The sequence below is a fragment of the Zingiber officinale genome, chromosome 9A (genome assembly GCF_018446385.1).
Source record: "Zingiber officinale cultivar Zhangliang chromosome 9A, Zo_v1.1, whole genome shotgun sequence".
NCBI lineage: Eukaryota > Viridiplantae > Streptophyta > Magnoliopsida > Zingiberales > Zingiberaceae > Zingiber > Zingiber officinale.
The window spans coordinates 23,572,200-23,594,257 of NC_056002.1; the positions used below are offsets into that span (position 1 = coordinate 23,572,200).

General features: G+C 38.6%; 4 protein-coding genes across 8 annotated transcripts; all 4 read right to left on the reverse strand.

The window, feature by feature from the left end:
• Positions 1-2,944: 2,944 nt before the first annotated feature.
• On the reverse strand, positions 2,945-6,629 carry LOC122021380 (nifU-like protein 2, chloroplastic). Of its 5 annotated transcripts, none has more exons than XR_006122536.1 (6): positions 6,403-6,629; positions 6,220-6,316; positions 5,258-5,568; positions 4,790-4,981; positions 4,367-4,515; positions 2,945-3,348 (listed from the first exon to the last, which is right to left on the reverse strand). XR_006122536.1 is itself a non-coding variant. In XM_042579505.1 (4 exons), the coding sequence occupies exons 1-4, from the start codon at positions 6,508-6,510 to the stop codon at positions 4,790-4,792; spliced, it is 708 nt and encodes a 235-aa protein (XP_042435439.1). In that variant the 5' UTR covers positions 6,511-6,629; the 3' UTR covers positions 4,710-4,789. The 5 variants fall into 5 exon arrangements, 1 of the variants encoding a protein (XP_042435439.1); XR_006122535.1 differs by having other exon boundaries at positions 4,367-4,522; XR_006122538.1 differs by having other exon boundaries at positions 2,945-3,538; positions 4,367-4,522.
• Positions 6,630-9,005: 2,376 nt separating this feature from the next.
• On the reverse strand, positions 9,006-9,608 carry LOC122019092 (early nodulin-20-like). Its single transcript, XM_042576602.1, has one exon. The coding sequence runs from the start codon at positions 9,606-9,608 to the stop codon at positions 9,006-9,008; it is 603 nt and encodes a 200-aa protein (XP_042432536.1).
• Positions 9,609-11,802: 2,194 nt separating this feature from the next.
• On the reverse strand, positions 11,803-16,291 carry LOC122020434 (ubiquitin-fold modifier 1). The gene is made up of 4 exons (XM_042578359.1): positions 16,097-16,291; positions 15,887-15,984; positions 15,498-15,530; positions 11,803-12,088 (listed from the first exon to the last, which is right to left on the reverse strand). The coding sequence occupies exons 1-4, from the start codon at positions 16,174-16,176 to the stop codon at positions 12,018-12,020; spliced, it is 282 nt and encodes a 93-aa protein (XP_042434293.1). The 5' UTR covers positions 16,177-16,291; the 3' UTR covers positions 11,803-12,017.
• A 142-nt stretch (positions 16,292-16,433) lies between these two features.
• Positions 16,434-17,843, reverse strand: LOC122020433. The gene is made up of 3 exons (XM_042578358.1): positions 17,229-17,843; positions 16,959-17,144; positions 16,434-16,875 (listed from the first exon to the last, which is right to left on the reverse strand). Exons 1-3 carry the CDS (start codon positions 17,757-17,759, stop codon positions 16,594-16,596), a joined length of 999 nt encoding a protein of 332 aa, XP_042434292.1. The 5' UTR covers positions 17,760-17,843; the 3' UTR covers positions 16,434-16,593.
• Between the last annotated feature and the right edge of the window lie 4,215 nt (positions 17,844-22,058).

Sequence of the window (22,058 nt, forward strand, 5' to 3'; positions counted from 1 at the left end):
TCAAATATCCCAAATCTCACAATGAAATATCCCACAAATCAAATATTTATGGGTCCCACCCATCAAATATCCATTTTCAAATATCTCCAATTTCACAATCAAATATCTCACCAACCAAATATTTATGGGTCTCACGACCATTTTATTAACTTACATTTAATTTTAAGAAAAATATAGTAGAAGACATACAAATTTAAGACAAATACTATTACATACGAATATAAATATTTTATAAATTTGAAATTGAAATACAGAAGTACCACCCATATTATATTACTAAACACATAACGATAAATCATAAAAATTACAAACTATAATTAATAAAATAAACAAGGAGCAGATAAAATAAACCATAGAAATTAACTACATGTTCAATTTTTTTTTCAACTGCTCACATATCGTTAGATGATTTTGAAGTTGTTCATTTGTCATGCCTCGTGCGTCCATTACGAGAAGTAGATGTGTTTGGATGAGTTGATCCACTTTCTTCTTATTATTATTATACCCTTCCAAATGCGCCATTGACTATTGAACAGTCTGATTCAATTCATTAATTATGCTTATTCTTTTTTTGCCTTTTCTCTTTGCTGTCTTCTGTCCCATTGGACGAGATTAAACTTTTCTATCATCTAGATCAGTAGTTGTAATAGGATTAGAAGAGTCATTATATGCACCTGATGATTCTAATGTTCTTGCTTTCTTTGTAGTCTATCGCTTTGAGGATTGATAAGCATACATCGGACTATCTTTCACGATTCTCCACACATGTTCATATTGTAAAGTAGTTTTAAAAGTACTCTTGTATTCTTCATTAGCTCGCACCATCAAATCCTCGTCACTCCATCTGTTTGGTCGATCATTATACCATTTATTGTAGATTCCATTATATCTATTCATGATCTTTTTCAACGAAGCCTAATGAGATTTTGATTTCTCCGTAGTTCTCTTTTTAGCTCCCTTATCTTAATTGGTGTTGTATTATGTCACCACCCTTTTCCAAAAAGAGTCACTATTCTGGACATTACTAATTAATGAATCGTCACTCATAATTGTGTAGACCGCGCTACAAGGAGCTTATTATTTGCAACTGTCCATACTGTTCACTTGCTATGATCTTTATCTGATTCGTTGCCCATCTTTGGTGCTTGATTGAGAATAATATCGTCAGACCTATTTCAGATAAGAATGGAGGAAATTGTGAATCAGAGACTGCATAAGGTATTTCTGTACCTCTATCATTGTCAATTGCATCAACACTAGTTCTTCTCGATTCATTTGATTAAATCTCTAGTGATTGAAGCGGATTGATTTCATGAGTTAGGGCTTGCATGAAATATTGACTATTTTGCCAATATTATGGAGGATATGTATAATACGGAGCTTGAGGGTCGCCACTTAAAGAATTTGGATAACTTTGAAAATTATGGTAATATGGTGGTGGGTATGGAAAAGGTTGAAAATTTGGTGGGTGTTGAGTGAGAAATGGAAATTGTGGATTGAGGAAATTAGGATGAACTCGAAAACTTTCTTCACTAGAATTTTCATCGATATTTGGAGAGTTGAACAAATCCCTAAAATAAAATCTGGAATTTTTATCCATTTCTTCCTAAAATTTTAGTATGCAATGAGTGTGGAATTGATGAAAATAGATGAAAGGAATGATATATATATATAGGGGAAAAACGAATGTTGTCTAACGTTCGGAAAAACCGAACGTTGATTAACGTTCGACTTTGATTTTTTTTCTAATGTTCTGTTTTAATTTTATTTTTCTAAAAAAGTGAACATTAATTAAATTTTAAAAAATATGGTAGCTCACCTTTTGGTGGATCATACAAAAGGAAAATCATCGGGCACAAGTTTGTGCCTGGTGATTTCTAATCACTCCACAAATATCCCCTTCAATTAGCCCAAATCCTTCTGACCAAACAAGGGACCATTTGTATGCATTGGTGGGGAATGCATGCAAATGACCTTCCTCAGGTCCGCAAAAAGCAGACCAGAGGATCTGCACTCCCCTCCAATGAGAAATATTTGAGAGGAGAAATATTTGGAGAAATATTCCCTCCAAATATCTCCATTGGAGATGCTCTAATAGATTCATTCTCTTACGTATATCAAACTAAATCCGTTTAAATCTTATTTTTTAAAAAAAATTTCTAGAAAATTCTGTAAGACTAATTCTCAAATAATGTTTATTATTTAATTATTATCTATACGATGAATCTTACACGAGCAGCCCAACCTGTGTAGTTTTCAGAGTGCTGCTTATGCATAAATGAAAGCTTTCAAAAAAAAAAAAAAAAAAAAAAAAAAAAAAACTAATTGTACTGAGCTTGTCAGTTAGGAAGCCTTTTCTCACTGTTCCCATAACAGGAGCATTGTTGTTATGCAGTTAAGTTATATGATAATTAAATTGTATCTCTAATGATATTTCATTTGTCTGCCTATATGAATCCTTCATTCATACGCCTATTCTTGTGTATTTTTCATTTTTAGGTGTTCAATGCATTTACAACCAATACTTACCCTTATTCTTGTGTATACTCGTATGACTAGGAATCTTCTCATTGCGAGCCAAGGAATACCGTTTCCCATCTTTATCTTTGATTTGCATGAAAGAGTCGTTAGCAAGGGAAGTATATCATCATGCATGTAAGGGTTGCTAATTTTGTTGCCGTTTTTACAGCCCTTGAGACTACGAATTAGGAGAAGGAAATCAAGTACCTTGTCGAAGCTCGTAGCATGCGGAAGATGTCTACATAAGAGACCACCAAAGTAGATTCTGTCAACATGGAGAATAAAAAGGTCGTCTATTATGTATGCCTGTTTTCCCCTATGGCATTCTCTCACATTATTAGTGTTACATCAACTTCATTTGATATTTTGACTTAGTCTCGTTTGATCATGTCGTTGTGACTTAGTCCTTTGATTAGGCATCTTGTATCGACCAAGTTGATGTATGGCTTGGAATGATTACCATATATAACCCTTGTATCATAATTTGTGTTGTATGATGTTCATATCCATGAAATACAATATAATTAATCTATTTGATATGGTATCAAAGCCTTTCTATTCCCTCTGTATTTTCCAAGATGATAAGCAAGCCTTCCAAACTGGGAGAAGATGAAGCCACCAAATCTCATCCCCCTCTCAAGATTGTCAACCTCTGCACTTGTGAAAAAAATCATCATCCTCACCTGCTCCTTCGTTTCATGTAGGCATATGCAACCGTAGCCCGCCTTGCCATGGTCATTGCTGCCCTCTTTGAGGACTCCTTCCATGTCACCTCTTTCTTCAATGGAGGAATCTCGCCGTCACTTGTTCCTTCTGTGCTCATGTCCTCTTGAAAATGAACAAGCAACATATTATCTTCGTCTTGTATCTCAAGCAGAGAACACCAGGTATTCAATAATTTAATTGTGTAATGCAGTCTTCCAGATTTCCAATTTCACACAATTACACATCCATCTAACAAGGACAGGCCAACCATTGTTGTAGAACAGCAAGTTGGTGTGATATTATATGTACAAATCTTCCTTCCAAACAAATAGAACAAGTTATGAGGTAATCAATCATCAATTACATTTCTACAATTTCCGCATATGCAGCTCAGTAACAATGAAATTTAATATTTAATATCTCTTTCAGTTCAAATTAAGTGGAGATATAATCGAGATAATATCTCTTAGTTCAAAATTAAGTGGAAATATATTAAGATCAGGGCATATTACTAATGGATGAGTGATTACATCCAATTATCCCTTGCTGTCCATTCCATGGTGAGGTGCAGTGTATAAATAACATGATTAACACATGATGCCCAGTTCTCATCTTTTTAGGAAATGATGTATCATGTCAACACAATAACTCACAGTGTCCAATAAATCAAGGAGTTGGCATGCCCACTAAATAATGCTGCCTAGTTATCCAAATCCTAGATCATTCCATATCAATTAGTCAATAATCAAATTATTGTGTAGATTAATCGACAGAATAGGAGTCTTCTTCAACCAAAAGCTATGTTGTTCGAGTTCTCATTTTCAACCCGATTCACCTTTTCTTCATCCAATTTTACAAAGGGTTTCAATTAATATGTCAATAGTAACAAACAAAAAAAAGAAATTTTATGAGAAGGTTCAAGGCTTCCAAGTCCCTGCAAAGAGTGAGAGGGAGCAGACAAAAGATTTACAGGGACAAGTCAAAACATTTGCAAAGCATGAAACAAACACATGGTACAGAATATGAATGCTCTTGCCTGCCTGACCTATCATAGCTACCTCCCAAGTATGTTGGCATATGAAAGCAGGATGAATCACATGAACAGATAGATTACAGAAGCATGAGATATACAATATAGTACCTGTTGCCCTTGACCCCAAACAACGCCTCTGACCAGTCGCAGTGGGCGACACCAAGGTTACCCTTTTACTCGCAGCCAAGCTCAATCAGCTCCAAGATCTTTCAGGGGCCACCAGTGTCCAAAAGACAGATATTGCTAAACTTCTACTCCTGAACGCTTCTCCCATCAACAAGTTAAATCAAGTGATGCTAATTGTGCTCTAAATATAACGATTTTAGATAAATTTAACGAGAGTAGGTAGCATTCAAGAGCCGTGCTTGGGCATAACAGCAACATTTTTGGCTCAAACTGATTAACCGCAGTTGCAGTCAGTTCAGAAATGATTACACTTGATTTTCTTCAGCAACAGAATTATTAATTTGCCAAACAAAAATTTTATTACATCTAACTATTTGTACAGATTAGAGTCTCCTTCCTGTTTACCTATGATAGAAGCTGAACAGCAGCAATGGCAGGTATCTTTTCGCGTAGCTTCTGAGTTACTGCCACACGAACAGTCATGACGCCGGCAGCTGGGCCAGTTAGTTGAATCTTAACGATGGGCTCCTCAATTTTGACAAACTCAAGCTCACCACCACCAGTTCCAGCAAGGTATGGCCTTATCTCATCAAGTACCTAAGAAGAAACACCAAAGATGTAACTAAGGTGTGCGTTCTGACATCTAATAGCTGATACCAACACATAGGAAACAGGCCACTGCAAATAGTTCAAAACAGTTCACTTCTCTCTATTAGCTAGCTAATCGGCAGCAGAAATTACCTGAAAGATCAAAGCTAAACAGGAAAATTAGCAATCCACAGAAAAAACGAAAGCATCATGATAACAAAAGATGGAGGATTCCTCTCAAATTTAAAATAAGGAGGTGATGCCATAATGCTAGTATGCTATTACCTTCTCAATGTTTTCTTCATTTAGCTGGAGCCCTGTCTCCTGATCAGTTATCGGTTCAACTGCAACAATTTCTGGAATCATTTCCATTAACCGGCGTTCAATTCCCATCTTCATAGTCATCACTGAACTTGGACAAGACCCACATGCACCTTGTAGTTTTAGCCTTACGACATTCCCATCTATCTCATGAAGTACCACATTTCCTCCATCAGCAATAAGATATGGTCGTACTTCATCCAATACTGACTCCACATTTTCAGCAGTTAGAGGCAACTCTACTAAGGGATTTGGAGTAACAACTGATTTAACCACTGTAGCAAATGATGCAAGAACAATCATCACAACATCACCAAGCCATGAATTAACTAAAAATTAAAAGATCTCATTGTATGATAATCCTGATCAGCTAAGGAACTGCTGCTACTTGTATAGGATAAAGCCACTTGCTTTACACTGAAGGCTCCAAAAAAGAAAACATATGACATTATAGTCGCGGATCTTGCATCATTAATCACTTAAAAATAGTCTTTTTTAACTTATACTAATTTGCTACATCATTAGTAGTTTTGTAGCAATCTGCAGTAGAAGGAAACTAGACAAAGAGTGTTTTGTTGACATTCAGGAGCTTAACACTTATATTGATGTGGGTAGAATTACCCACTGATCTCATACACCATTGAGTTGCCAATATGGACACACAATAAAAGGCTGATCCCAATTTGCAGCTAATCTTAAACTTGCTAGAGTTATTTCAGAATCACACTCTAAGACTTGTAGGTTGCTAGGGATGCAACTAAAATGTGAAGAAGAGGAAATTAAAGGCGTGGGTAAAGGTCAACCTTTCTCTAAACATGTACTAAAAGTAGATTTCGATGGTTTCAAGCTGATCGCATGATTTTAAGAAGACTAGGAACAAATTAGTCATCGGAGAATAGAAAAAATAAAGGCATCAAAAAGCTCACCGATGTGCCTCTTAGGTCCGCAAATCGAGCGACTGGAGGAACTCTTCCTCCGCTGAAAAGCGGCGATCTGAATCCCGGTTCCTATGACGCCAGGCTCCTGCCACCAAAACCAAGTGAATCCGAAACCACGGAAGCCCCAATTAGAACCCCCAAAACACGAAACCATATACACGAAACAAAGACCTTGAAGGAGAGAAGACGGAGCGGGGAAAAGGATGCAGCGGCGGAAGATGAGGAGGCGACTCCGTGGCAAGGACTAGCGGAGGAGTTGGCCAGAGGCGAGGGTGGCATCCTACGGAACTAGGAATTGAGAAACTGCTCTGTTCTCTCTTCGTCTTCTTCTGGCGTGGGCCGAAGGACGAGAGGTGGATTGAATGACGCCAATGAAACGAGTAATAGTCACCAATGGCATTGTTTTTGTTGTATGATATTTTGTAAGTGTCTTCGGGGCTGTCTAGTAGTAATTATCGTATGTATTATTATCTGAGGTTTGAATTTCAATAAAATTGAAGTAAATATTTATTTTAATTATGTATTAATTATTATTTTGAAGGTTAGTAGTCGTTTATAATCTATTTTTTTGTATTGATCCTGAAATAAATTAACAAAGATGTAGAAAGTGAACAGATTCATCTTTTACTACAAACTATTGTTGTATGATATTTTACCGTCCTTGTTTGTAGTTTTTTTAATAGCCGAATCATTACTCGATTTCCGCAGAATTCATTTATTTTAGGATTAAATTTCGTTGCTTGAATTAAATTTCAGCGATGGAGAATGTTCTAGTGAGCGACATCAAATTGTATTAGGATATGATTGGATTTGAATTGATCGTGACTTAAATTTAGGATTAGAATTTTTTTTAAGATTAAATTAAATTTTATTTTAAAAATTGAAATATTTTATATACATAACAACATTTAATCCGATAATCTTGAAATATTACGATAAAAATAAAAAATAATAGAAAAGATAATACAAAAAAATCTTTTTTAATCAGATTATTGGGTTCAGATTTAAATTTTTTGATTTGTGTTTAGATTTGGATCTGATCTTTGCTTCTATCTGAATTCATCAAAATTGACCCTCCTAAATAACTATGTATAGATCACACTCTGTGTAAGAATTAATGCCTTTTATCATTCAAGTAATATTAGATATTAATTTTATTTATTTATCTGAGAAATAGATCCAATAGGATTTATTCGATCAATTGGTTACCAAAACCAATTTTAAAATAGTCGTTAAGGAGGAGGAACGCTGTTGTTGGGAATGAACGTTCACTTTGATCGAACAGTAGTGATGCTCGGAATGCTGAATAATTTTATCCTGGCACTCTCTCTTCATTTTCTCCTTTTCTTACTGTTTTCCCCCCTTTCAAATTGGTTATCGAGTTCCAGATTTACTGGAACCAAGATTTCTATGTTGTGGCTCCCCGTGTAAGAGCTGTGGAGGATTTATACATTGGCCATGGTCAAGATCAACGCGAGCATAGTAGGCATGGAGATTCATGCAGGCCCTGCAAGCTGTGATCAGGCAAAAAGCATGCCTAACCTCAGCAAAAAGAGTAAGAACCATTCAAGTCATACAACGAACTGACAAGGATACTTGCCCATGCACGAGGGGAGAATGGGAAGAAAGAACTACCGTCTCATTATCAAGAGGACAAGAAAAGAGATCCAACACAAGAACCATCAGGAAAGACATCATTAACTTTGCAAGTTAGGGAATGAAGTCCTAACCGCTCAAACAAAGATCTCATTCATTAACAATGTTTATTTATTTCTGTAGTCAATGGGAAGTCAACACTAATGGATGTTGAGAATTTTACCTTCAAGGAAAAAAAATTACAAAAGTTAGGCAATTATTTGGAAAAGTTTGAAGATTGTTTTTTTTTATTGTTTTTCAAGAACCAAGATTGAGAATAAAGTATCCTCTTCTTATCCTCTCACTATCCCTGATCTGCCTGCCTTCTTTGCCGTCGAGTCCATTTAATAATATAATTAACAGAATAAATGCAGTGTTTTCAGAGGAATTTAACCAAGCAGTAATAGGAAGCAATATTTTGGGGAACAAGACAAGGTCTCATTGAGCGATTTTGAGAATGAACTGATGCATAATTCTGAGACAAGTTGGTTCAACTGAGAACTAGACACTGACAAGTAAAATTTTTCCCACCCTATTAACCTTCAAAATATATTTTTTTTAATCAAAATTCGGAATATTAAATTCTCACAAAGTTAAAGTAATCACTGGTCAAGTCCTTTTGGTAGCAAAAGTGATCATGAGATTGATGCCTCAGTTTGACCCCAACTCGGCACACCTTGCACCACTTTCCAAGCATGGCTCTATCTTCAATGCACTAAAGATATAGATGTGGCCTACCACTTTCTACTGCAATATAACAGCTAGAGGGACCTTTTTTTCTTTTCGGTTTTTCCCCTCAAAATACAAAGAAAATATATAGTTTGTCCCACCAAACACAAGCAAAGAGCTATAGAATTCATGGATCATAATTTTTTTTTTTGTTTCCTATTTTTTTTTTTCTGGCAATATAATTTAACTTCTTGTAATTAATCTTTAGCATTGACAATTCCCAGGTGTTTATTGTTCGAGCATGGTAACACGTGATTCATGGTCTAAATTACACTAAAATTTATGGTTTCGATTTGGATTAGGTGAGATGACCTGATTTCAAGCAAGTGGTTAATTGACAAGATAGTTTAACACCCAATCGAGGAATTGTTTATTTACTTATCTGGGGGCGTGTGACATTGACCGGCCGATCAGGACCGGCGGCTGAGCAAACCCAACGAACCAGACCGAGGGAGGCGGACCGTCGCATCCACCACCGCGCACGTCGCTTTGCAGGAGCCGTAGAAGTCCAAGATCCGGAAGCGATGGGTAACGGTTGCCGCCGATCGACGCGAGGAGGCGGCGGCGTCGGCCACGTCACAGAGCTCGTCGTCCACGTTGTCGTCGTTGGCGGGAAGGGCGCCCTTGGCGCAGAGGGCGAGCGCGGCGGCGAAGGGGTCGGCGGAGGCAGCCTCACCCCGGCCGGAGGCGGCGGAGCGCTTCTTGCGCGGAGTGGGGATCAGATCGGAGTGGGTGCGGACCGGGGGCGGGAGGGGGAGGAGGGGATGAGCAACGGCGGAGTCGGCGGTTGCCGGGAGGACAGCGGAGAGAGGCTTCGGGATTCCAGGGCGCTGCTCCCAGGAGAATGGTACGGCGGAGGATCGGGGCGAGGGGGAGGCGGAGCTGGAGGAGGAGTGGGATCGGGACCGGGAGCGTGTCAGGCCGCGGCGAGGGTTGCAGGACCGGCGATCCACCGGGGATCCGGCGGCAGACTCAGCAGGAGTCGTCGGAGATGGCGGCGGCGCGTCCTCCATAGGAATGCACAAGGAACCGAGAGAGCACGAGAGCGAGAGCAGAACGGTCTGTTATCGTGCTTTATCAGGGGATCGCACAGACAACTCGAGTTCGGAAACTAAAACGCAGGCCGTGCACATCAAAATCACGTGAAGGAGGGCGTTCTCACCATTTGATTCTCCTATCTTTATTTCCAGCCGTAGAATATTGCACGTCTAAGATTAACTCTCCCAAATCCAACGGCGAAAAGCCAGCCTTCATGCGCTTTTCAGCGAAGTAGCGCTGTATGTAAAGCTTGATCTGAAGTAGGTCAACGTCGCTACGTTCGCTGACATACCAATAGGAGCTAGAGAATCGGCCGGTTTGGGGGATTGGGTGGTTTGAGGATGGATAGGGGGTGTAAATAAATTAAATTATTATTTATGAGATATTTGAAATTTGATTTGATAAAAGTTTGTTTGAACTTCTTTAATAGACTTGTTAAAATAAATAAATTAAATTCAAGTTTTATAATACTTGATTTGTTAATTCGTAAATATGTTCATTAGTAAGTTGATGAATTAATTTTTAAATAAAAAATAATAATTTTAATATTAAATTTATAGATTTTTACATTCGAAAAATATAAATAAATATATTAAATTTATTTATTATAATAAAATTATAAATTTAATAAAAATATTATAATTCTCTAATTATATAATTTAATTTTTAATAAATATTTAAATTTATAATTATTAAATTTATTTAGACTCGATAAAAATTTGAATAAGTTTGTGAGTCATGAATATATTTATTAAATAAACTTGATCTCGGTTCGATTATAAATGAATCAAACTCAAATATTTAATAATTCGACTTGGCTCAACTCAATTACATCTAAGTGGATTGGGCAAAATGAAAGACACATTTCTTAAAAATAAATATATATCAGTAGTTAAATAATTTTTTAAAATAAAAATATACTAAAGCATTATTTTAATATTATTTTCACAAAGGAATAATAAGAATAAAAAGGACAATCAATAAATAATGAAAAAGATTTTATTTACCAAATATGATGGACATTGCGACACTTAATAAAATTAGTTGTGTTGATCGAGTCACAGGTGAATAATACGACGAAGAGGAAAGATTTGGGCACGTGGATCTCATTCTGGAGGTGCAGGCGTTGCCGGATTAAAAGTACGAGTGGAGGCCGGCACTGCGTCGCTTTCTTTCTTTTAAAAAACAACGGTCCAAATGAATATTCCTAAATATTTAATTTTATGGAAAAGAAAGAAAAAATTTGTCGAAAGACTTTTTGTTCTATATATTTTTACCATTAGGCGTCGCCACCATATTTTAAATGTGACTTAACGTCCCCATAATTACTCTTTTATTGGATGATTATTATGTGAGATGTTATGTCAGATTACCCACTTAGGCGGTTTATCTCACATCAATTAAATTAATTTTATCAGCTGTCACTAATTATGTGGAGTTTCCATCTCAAGCAACATACTGAATATTTCATGAAACCCAGAAAAATCTATGCCAATAGAATAAGTCAATAATTACAAACAACACAAGAAGTATTCTCTTTTATATATATATATATATATATATATATATATATATATATATATATATATAGATATTTTTTTTATTTTTTATTTTAAAAAAATGATGGCACTCATATCTCCGCTAACATGCGTGGATTTTATAATAATCCTCCATCAAAGGAGAGTAATGATGGCACACCTCAAAGCATGTTTTTGGCTTTTAGTATTTTTGTAATTTTAGGAAATCATAAAGTAGTATTTGTTTAATTTCTTTTATAAAATAAATAAACTTCAAATTAAAAAAAAAAACTTGCGTTATCAAAAAGAGCTTTCATGAATTCCGATCCTCGTGCTGAACCTTGAGAAGGGAACAACAGGTGTGACTCTATTGCCATGAAAATATGACTAGAACCCAACACATGGGACTAGTTAGAGCCAAGAAAGTGAAGTCTATGTCATGCTCGGCAAGACTTGAGTGTGCCGAGCACAACCCACAAGCTGAGTACATGGCTCTTAGGCTAGTCTACCATGATCTATCTTTGGCAGATTGTCAAGCCGGGTCACAATGCTGATACACAAGAACCCGAGATCCACTGCCACTCGTGCTACTTATAGTCGACCATGGCACAGCAGGTGCGATCAACCAGTACTATCCGGTGGTCCAAAATTCTTATCCAAATGGTTGCTGATAACCAAGTCGATGCAACCATTCCAAACTTCAAAGAGTTGGGCAAATAGGTCCATAGTTGTGCATGCTACGCTTGCACCAGATACAACACACTACAAAATGTTGCTGCACAACGTTTTCTAGCCGCTTATGAGGTTATGCCACTAGACATGAGTGCAAACACAAACCAAATGTTTTGAAATGGAGAAATGGACGCCTTATAAGCTCCCTCCAACTCGGTCACGGGGGATGAGACGCAACTCCGAACCATGTTTGAGAAATACATTACCTGCAAAAGTAACATAGCAGCAATGTAGGATGAGATGATGCCTCAAAATTGCATTTAATGTGAAAAAGGAAGTTACAATGAAGACCAGAATTTACAAGATTGGATTATTAGATTTCTCACAGGTTCAGTTTTCAAATATCTAACTGCGTCACATGCCCACAAACTATGATGAATTAATTTTTTTGCGAGTCTACTAAGACAAATATATCGTTTCAGTAGTTTCTCAATGCCCTATAGAGAAATTCCTTGATACATCACATTTATGTTTATGGCAACTTGAAGTGGTAGTTTTGTTGAATGAGCCGAGATAACATCTGTTGCATCTTTATAACCTACTGCAAATTTTAGCATTTAATGTAAATCCATCTAGTCACTACATGTCGATGAGTCTGGAAACAAATTAATCAACATTGGAGGAACAGAAAATATCAGTTAGACCATCCCAAATACTATAATAATTATTACTACATCCGATACAGGGCACGTTTCTATAAGCAGAGCTGCATTACATTTTAATTTCTCAAATGAACTAAACTACTATTCAAGTAAAAAGGCCGTCAAATATTAAAGCTTTACATGTGCGAGTTTTGCTACCTCCATCTTAAGAGAGACTTTGACGAACAAATTAGTCTAAATTATCAAATATCAACTGTACTGACTCTATTTTGTTACTCCAATCAAAAAATTGACAACCTAGGAAAATCACAACAAATAAAAAAACCGACTGCGATGATAATGTAAATCAACTATTTAAAAGGACACTAGTCAGAAATATCTACCACAAACCGATAATTTCATCTTGTCCTAAACCACAAAGACAATGTAAAAAAAATGACATAAAAATCAATGGCTTATAGTGGAACTGAGTGTGCACTAGAAAAGCATGATAAATTAAACATTTAATCTAACGGCTAACTGTTGCAAATGAGATCTAAAATGGCATGAAGGTGAATAGAGTTAATATCCAAAACCAGATTCTCGCAAGAGAATAAAGATACAGGTCATGAATGTTTGTCTTATTTTCAAAATTCCAGAGAATACAACAAGTCAAACAAATGCCAATTATTTAGTGCTAACTGCATGGATCTTTTTGTTCCCTTAAATTCTACACTAGCCTACTAGTTAATATCACTAAGGCCATTTAGATATCTTTAAATAATTTTTTAATCTCCCTCTACATTGATGTAACTAAATTTAGTTGATTCATGTTATCTATTTAATATAATCAATTGGTTGTAGCAGAAACACACACTGACCCAAAACTATGTCAATCCTGTAGTCCTGAAGGCTCTTTGTGGTTTATGTCTTAATCTGGCTTTAGAAAGAAGGGATGAATAGATAATAGCTTCAAAGTAAAAATGTTTCTTGCAACAATACAAAAAGTCAATCATTAGCTGCATAAGGTGCTCATATATGGATTCGGTTGATCGTGTCAAGTATTTACACAGTGGAAATGTAATATAAATCAAAGGAATAGAGACAATGTCAGCAGGTGGTTTTATGTGGTTCAAAGTCCCATTCTTACTCCACAACATATCAATTTGCAAAGTGAATTAGTACTGTAAATCCACTTGAATGTTCCCCTATGAGGTAGAGCAAGCTTGTACAAGTATTTTTTTCTTTTGAAATGAAAGAATCATATATGCCTAGATGAGAAAATTTACCAAGAGCTCGTGGAGAAAAATATTCACTTCGTAATCGCAAGCCCTTGGATGTTGTTCAACTTGAGCACTTATCACAATAAAATTTCATAACAATTTTGTGCACCTTACCAAGGCAAACAACCTCCGATTCATATATAGATGAGGCTCCACCAACTCTATTTTACCCACCACAAGTCGATTGGATAAAGCTCAATTCAACTGCTTGGGCAATTTTAGCTGTTGAGCAACTAATGACTCTTTAGGTAGTCGAATAAAAATTCCTTCAAGTCATCTACTCATAAATCCAATTAACTGAAGCCCGAACACAAATATTTTGTTCTCTGAACCTTGGCGTTCAATTGACTGAATTTGTTTGATACACTTGGCTTATACCTTCTTAATCTTATGTAAAGCTTGGGTTCAAGTTGACCCATTGACTAAAGCCGGAGCTAGTTCTCCCTTGGTCAAAGGTTTCCTACAAACCATTAGATAGACAAAACACTACCTAGATATACACATTATTCTGATGACGTTGACCAAAAGTGTGAACCCTAAGATAACAATCACATTGTAATCTTTAACAACTCACATAGCTGCTGGATCTTCAACATTATCGATAGTTTACATTGCCCTTGACTTCACCTTGAGTCAGCCCTTTAGTTCCTCTGATGTACCAAGTCTTCCAAGCTTGCTCCACATGCCATCATTCATTGTTCACATACAAAGTCCATCTCCTGTCGGGCTGCCCTAGAGTTCATCTCGTTAGGAAATTTTCAGTCCCTTAGATGCTCTAAGCTATCCTTCGCCAATCGCCTCTGAATCCACTTTGTTAAGGTTGCCAAACTATTAAACCAACAATCACTTCTCATCCTAGAGACCACCTCATTAGGAATGTCTGGTCCCTCAATGCTCCAAATTATACTCTACTAATCACCTCTGAGTCCACTTGGTTATGAACCTCTGAACCATTGGACACAACTAATCCAACTGGATTGCGTCAAGTCGCCCATCACAACAACTCAACCACACCGAACTTAAAACTCGTCGAGCTCTATATGCACTTTGCCAAGTCCCAGCACACTGCACACTTGATACAAGAACCACAAAATAAACTTAACTTAGAACTTTTGCCATGATGATCAAACCAACTTGGTTGAACACGACCACTTAGGAGAATCAATAGTACTACGAAGGCCATTTAGATATTTTAAATATATTTTTATCTCCCTCTATGTCAATGCATTTAATCTTAGTTGATTCATGTTATCCATTTAACATAATCAATTGATTGTATCAAAAGCTAGGGTCCCTCATACTGTCACACAACTTTGTACAAATACAATTCCAAATCTAAAAGATTGTTGTCGCAAAGTAAACTTTCCAGTTTATATTGAATCCATATTCTTCCAATTGTCTATTGAAACTCCTGTCACAATCAGAAATCACTCTACATAATCAAATTATTCTTTAAAGTAAAAGAATAGGACATTAAACCATGATAGGATTCTGCAGCTTCCTTCAAATGGTAGTCATGGCATCATCTTAACTACCAGAAAACCTATAAGAAATTCAAACCACAAACACAATCCCAGGTGGGATCTCCAAGCATAGATACTAGCATATGTACAAGATCTAGGTTTGCTGACAATAAAATCACTAAACACCTGTCTATTCATTTTCAATTTATCAAAATTCAAGATGTCATGAGATAATAACACTGACTGAAACTTTAGCAATTGACAAATAAAGGCAGACTGATGACTTACCAGCACTTTGTTGTGGGTTGATACCCACGCCATCTGCAAGGAGGAAAGAAATCAGAAGTTTCATAAAATGCTAAAATAAGATTTCAAAAACACACAGATAAGATTTCATATAACAGAAAAATAACAATCTATATTGTCCAACTGAAAGAAAAATCAATAAAGCATTTCTCCATGAACACCTTTCATTTTTTCCTTCCGATCTACATAACACTAAAATGTAGAAGAAACAGAGATCACAACCAAGACAAACTGGACAATGAATTAGAGACCAAAAACACATTCGATGGAGAAATTCCTAAATAAAAAATTTCAAACTCGATGTAAGAAATCATAAAAATCCTTCTTTTCCGCTGAAGATTAGAATCAGAAATTGCTACGCTAAGACGTACCGTTGGTGATGATGGCGCTGGTCTGAGGAGGGACCTTGAATTCCTCCGCTGCGAATTTCAGCACCGCAGTAAAAGGGGCCGCCTCCGGGACGCTGAAACTGAGATGGGATCGACAGATTAACCAAAAAAAAAAAAAAACTAAGATTGAGCAAAACCTAGCAATCTGAATTGAAAGAAAGACGATAGGAAGCGACAGAAACGACGTCTTACACTTTGAACGGAAGCTTCGGATCGGAGGTCAGGATCACCTTAAACGAGACCTTTCCGCCGCCACCGCTTCCTGCCGCCATCAGTCGCGCCTGGACGGAGAAAATCTCAACGAGCAGAGGCGAGGAGAAAGATTCCGATTTCAGAGCGGAACAGCAGGGATTGCAATTCGCGACTTAGGAATCGGATGCTCCGTGGTAACGTAATTAATCCAAGCCGTTACGATAAGCGCCGTCAAATCCGTCTAAAAGAACCGCTGCGACGTTACATTGAATATATCGCCAGCTATTTAGCAGGCGAGTATTTATTGTTTTCCTATAATTATAATCGTTCGGGCTAATTACACAAAAACAAAATTTATTTCTATTTGATATATATATATATATCCAGACGAAATAAATTACATAAATTAAAATCAAAATGTATAATAAAAAATATTTCAAGAATTATCAAAAATGATAATTCCTTTTTTTTTTAACGACTTTCAAGGGCTGTCAGTCTCAGGTGGTATGCTGGCAAGAGTTCTTGAGGGAAACGGGGGCCCCCAGCCTGGTCTGGTCCAGAACCAAAGCACACTCCACGCGGTTGTAGAACTTGGGTTGCACGAGCCGGCCCAAGACGAAGGCCCTGGACCTCACCGTGAAGTTGATCGTCAAGTTCACAGGCAGGCTACCGGGCCGACTGCTCAGCGCCGCTCCGCCGCCGTAGACCGGCAGCTCGGTGCTCACCACCGCCACCTCCAGCTCCCTCTGGCTCTTCCGTGACTGGTAGAAGTACTCCATCTGCAATCAACCCCAAAATTAAAAAAATGTCAAATCATATCCAGTTAATCTCTCTTTCTCTGTTTTTTTTTTAATTCGCTTACGCTTCCGCTGGCGATGGTTAGTTGGTAGTAATTGAGGAGCACCGGAGTCGAGGTGACATGGAAGCCGAAGAAGCCGCCGGTGTTGCGGTAGCTTAGCTTCACCGTCGAGTTCAGAGTCACCAGATTAGTCGGCACTAGGCTGGAGTCCGTGCCGGCCTGGACGTTGAATTCTCCGATCGTGATGCTCTGCCATGCCCACGATCGTGAAAACAAATTAAATTTTTAAAAAAAATCTTTATGCTTTCGCTAAAATCGATAAGTTTAGCTCACGTTCATAGTAACTAGGGGCTGTTTATCATGGCTGGCGCCCCAGAGGATGAGGGCGAAGAGGAAGAAGAGGAGGAGGAAGACTCCGACGAACCCGAGGACGTAAAACCTCGCCGGAATCCCATCTCCTTGCTCTCTCTCGCCGTGGATCAGCCTCTCCTCCTCGATCTCCTCGAGGTCTTGCCACGTCGTGTCGTAGCCGGGGTACCTTGACCTCGAGCCGCCGCCTCCGCCTGCAGGCCGAGCGAACTTATCGGCGGTCGAGGATCCCCAAGAACCGCTCCCGTGGTAGAACGGCGGGGATCGCGCCGGCGAAGAATGGTACGACGGGATCGTCCTACTGTCGCCCGCTTCCGTAGGGCTCTGGACGAAGTAAGCTTGCCGGGGCGGCGACCTCCGCGGGGAGGAGAGCGAGATGGTCGCCGTCGCTTCCGATTCCGTCTTTCCGTGCTTGCCGTTCATGCTGCGGCCGGCTTGATCGGGAAGAAGATCTGACGGCAGCGACGACCGCGAAGCTTGGTGGTTAACTTCCATGGCTTGGTTGACAATTTAATGGAGGCGTTGTGGAGGACATGGCGCCCACGCATTGACATCAAAGGGCTGGTTGACGGATTCGATCGGGCTCCTGTGACAATCAATCCAATCCGTGGGGGCGATTCGATCGGGCTCCTGCGATGGGATCTGGTGGGGTTTTCATTAAATATGTCCGCATATTTTTCGTTGACTTGACTTACCATAATTCTGCGATCTTAGCGTGTCGTAAATATATTTGAATTGAACTGAAGAATAAAAGGGGGATTGTAGAGATGTGCGTTATGATTAATTACTGATAAATAAATGTTTATTGGCATCGCAAGAAAGGTAATTTAAAGCACGACGGTTCATGTAAGAAAGTTTGATTTGTTTCGTGTTCTTTCAATAGCACGCTGAGTTCGTTCTGTAGATTTCAAGATCGATCGATTTAAATTTAAAGGAGTTTGGTGTAAATTTAGAGAATATATTGAATTTGGAAGAGCGATGGTGTTAATTTTAATCGGGTCAAAGGGCATTTTTTGGATTTACTATTTTCCTTGCTGTAAAGTGGTAAGGATGTAATGTTTGATTTTAATGATCTGACGCGGGTTTGAATCAAAAGTCGTCAAGTTAAATTAGAGGCATCTTGAGATATTTAAATAAAACAAAAATTTATCATAATGATAATTAATAAAATATGTGATATTTTTAGACGGAGAACTTGATATTTTCTTTTAGAGACTCGAGGGGTTTTTAATTATGTATACAATGTTTCCATATCGTGTTAATTTTTTTTAAAATGATTTAGAGTTTATAATTTACACTAACGGAGTTAAAATTAAACAAAAAAAAAAAATCCACATACACATATATTTTTAGAGAGAGAATTTTGATATGCTGTTCATCATATGCCACGTACCGTATGCATTTCAAATTTTTTTATTTTATTTTTTTTGTGCGTAATATTATAATCCAATAGTTAAATCTAAAAGGTAAAACCTTGAATTGGTTTAATCATAAACTAAAAAGAAAAATAAAAAATTAAAAATAAAAATTACACACCATGCAACATAACTTAGTTGTGTGTGCGCGCGCGCGTGTGCATGGACGTGCACACACACACTATTTTGATATGCTAGTCATCCTCCTTACGCATCTACGTGTGTGACTGAAAGGGTGCTGCAATGTGATGGTCAACAGTTAATGTGGTCACGCCCTCTCAGTCGTGCACACGAGTGCGTAGGGGAGGGCGAGCAGCATATCACAAGCCCATCTAAGATCACCTAATGAGCGATATTTGTTGGTGCAATAAATATCTTTGTTTAAACATAGATTTTGAAGAATGACAAATGCATTAAAATTAGATGTTATATTATTTAACCTTGTTACCAAGTGTGTAGGACTTGACGGGTCTGGAGGACTTGACACCAGACTTAAATCCAGTTAGATCTGTTGGACCTGATAGTTCGTGGGAAGCCCAAATAGATCAAGGAGTGACCCGATATCTAGCGGGAAATTTGGCTGGGTCCGCGGGACCTGACAACTAGCCGAAGTCTAGTTGGGTTTGTGGACCTAACTGTTGGAGATCTTGTGGCCGGCTAGAGGTGGGGGGTTGAATAATCAGTGCCCCCAAATTGATAACTTCCTACACTTGTTAGTTTGTGTAGCGGAATAATACAAAACAAACAAGCTAAAGACTAAGAAAGAAATGTAAACCGCTAACAAGCTTATTTATGTAGTTCGGAGATAACTTACTCCTACTCCACGACTGCCCGTAAGGTGGACAATCTCTCAATCCGTCGGTGGATTAATCCTTGGAAACTCCAACTAGCACAATCCTCTTTGTCGGTGGAGAAATCTCGCCACAACTCGACCAAGAGCACTCAGATTGCTAGGGCACTAGTTGACTACTAATTAGGGTTAATCATCACTAATTTCGTCAACCTTAACTAAACTCCAAAGCCTTGGTTATATAGGCCACGGGTTGGAAAACCCCGCCTACCAGTCGACTGGTGAAAGTGTCAGTCGACTGCCCTTTGTAGAGATTCAACCGTTACAATCCAACGACAGTCGACTGGTGAAAGTACCAATCGACTGATCCACATTGGCCGAGCGAACAGAAGTATTCTGTTCGCTCCCAATCGACTGCCCAATCAACTGAACCAGTCGACTAATATTTCCATCAATCGACTGGTACCCCTAGTATAGCCTCTCAGCATTCAGACCCTCACTCTTACAACTCACTTGAGTCTTCTTAGTTGCAACTTTGACCTCTTACCTTCAAGCCTACTTCTTTTGGCTCTCGTCTCTCAGATGCATCCAAGTCCGCGTCTCGTCCCCAATGTCATCCTTCACGTATATCTTAAAGTTGCTTGTCCTTGCTGCCTTGTCTACGGTCCCTCGGATGCTCCATCCTTCACCAGACTCGAAGCCATCAAGTTGAGTCATATGTGTATCTTGCAAACTTGCACACTCACATACACATATCAAATACAAGGGTGAACCTAACTTAAACCCTTTTCCCAAACACCAAAACACATGGTCGCATGGACCATTGGAATTGCTCCAACAATTTTCTCTCTTTTGATGTTTGGCAATATGTTTAAGTTAGGGAAAACATAATAGCAAAACAATATGCTAAAAACAATGGACTTACATCATCGAATGGACTTACTTTGCCAAGACTACATACTTGGACTTACACTGCCGAAGCAAAAATGCAAACATGCATTGGAACCTATCCCAAGGCTCCCCCTACACTTATGCTTCCTATTGAGCTAAGAATTTTACCATAGGGATATTTAAGAACCTATCACCAGGCTCCCCCTACGCAAAGACACTTAAGGTTTTCCCAACTAAATCTTACTTCTCCCCCTTTGCCTAATATAAAAAAGCTCCAACAATATCCCAATTGTCGAAAACTTGATCATCAAACTGACCTTAAATTCATGTATTTATCCCCCATGGATCTCATACATCTAAACGAGTTGACCCGGTCAAAATCCAGTGCTAAAAATAATTTTAGACTGATAGTAGTCGACTGCCAAAATAATCAGTTGACTGCCCTTATCGAAACAAACCCACAAAACCATTCTGTGTTCGATAAACACTGTTACCAGTCGACTGGTAACTGTACTAGTCGACTGTCACCCTGATTTCAACCTAAACAACATTCTGAACTCAATTTCAAAAATACATAAAAAATTTCACAAACATCCAAAAATCCCTAAATTTGTGGAGAGGTCTGTTTTACCCATGTCTACTTGAGAAAAATACATTCAAAAATATATCTATCACCAATCCCAATATTGACACAAAATCCAAAACTAGCTAAATGATTCAATTGAACCTTGACCTAAAGTCCTAGTTTTGACTTCCTCTTGATGTATTTGCCCATAATAACCCACAATACATCCCTAGCATTGGTTTATATGACATATATACATCCAAAACCAATTATCATGCTATATGACCCCAATGTCATATTTCTAAGCATGAAACACAAATCATGTGTGCAAATTCCCTAGGTTTGAGACTCAAGTCTGTCTCCAAAATCCCTTGGCACATTCCATGACCCAATCTAAAGTCCCAAGTAAATTCCACTTGAGATCCATTTACCATGGGTCTCAAATTGACTCTTTGAGCTCCCCCTAGAGCTCTTAACCTTAGCCACCTCCCTAGGTGACTCATCTACAATTGCTAGGCCACATCGATGCACCTCAGGTGACACTTGGCCTATAAACTTAACCTTTTAAACCTTGGACACCTTGTCCTTGGTTAGCTTATCCTTACCTTTAAATGGTTTTCCCTTGCCATTCATTGGTTTTTGTTGGAACCCCAAGGTGTTTTGATGTGATCAAACAAGTTAAGTTAGGTTTTGTTTGTTTTAACCCTTGTGTCTAAGTGTGCAGGAGCTTAGGAGCACAGGAAGTTGAGCGGAAGATGCAGCTAGCGAGAAGGACGACACGGGGAGAGAGCCGACGGGCTCGGTGCGTCCGAGGGACGCGGTGCCGTGGAAGAGTACACCGGTGGATGAGAAGAACGTGTGCGACGTTTGAGGAACGAGAAACCGGGGAGGAAGGCTGCTCGAGGAGAAGGCCAGAACTTGGGTTCGGGTAAGTCCTATTCCGGATGACCAAGATCACCCAAGCTAGCGCAGCCGGAGCGAAAGACCCAGACCGAGACGAGTTGAACCGGAGCAGAGGTCCCGGACCGAGAAAAGTCAACCCTATTGACTTTCCTAGTCCGGGCGCCTGGAACCATTCCGGGGGGCCCGGAATGCTTCCGGGCGCCCGTACCTGACTTTTTGACCAGATCAAG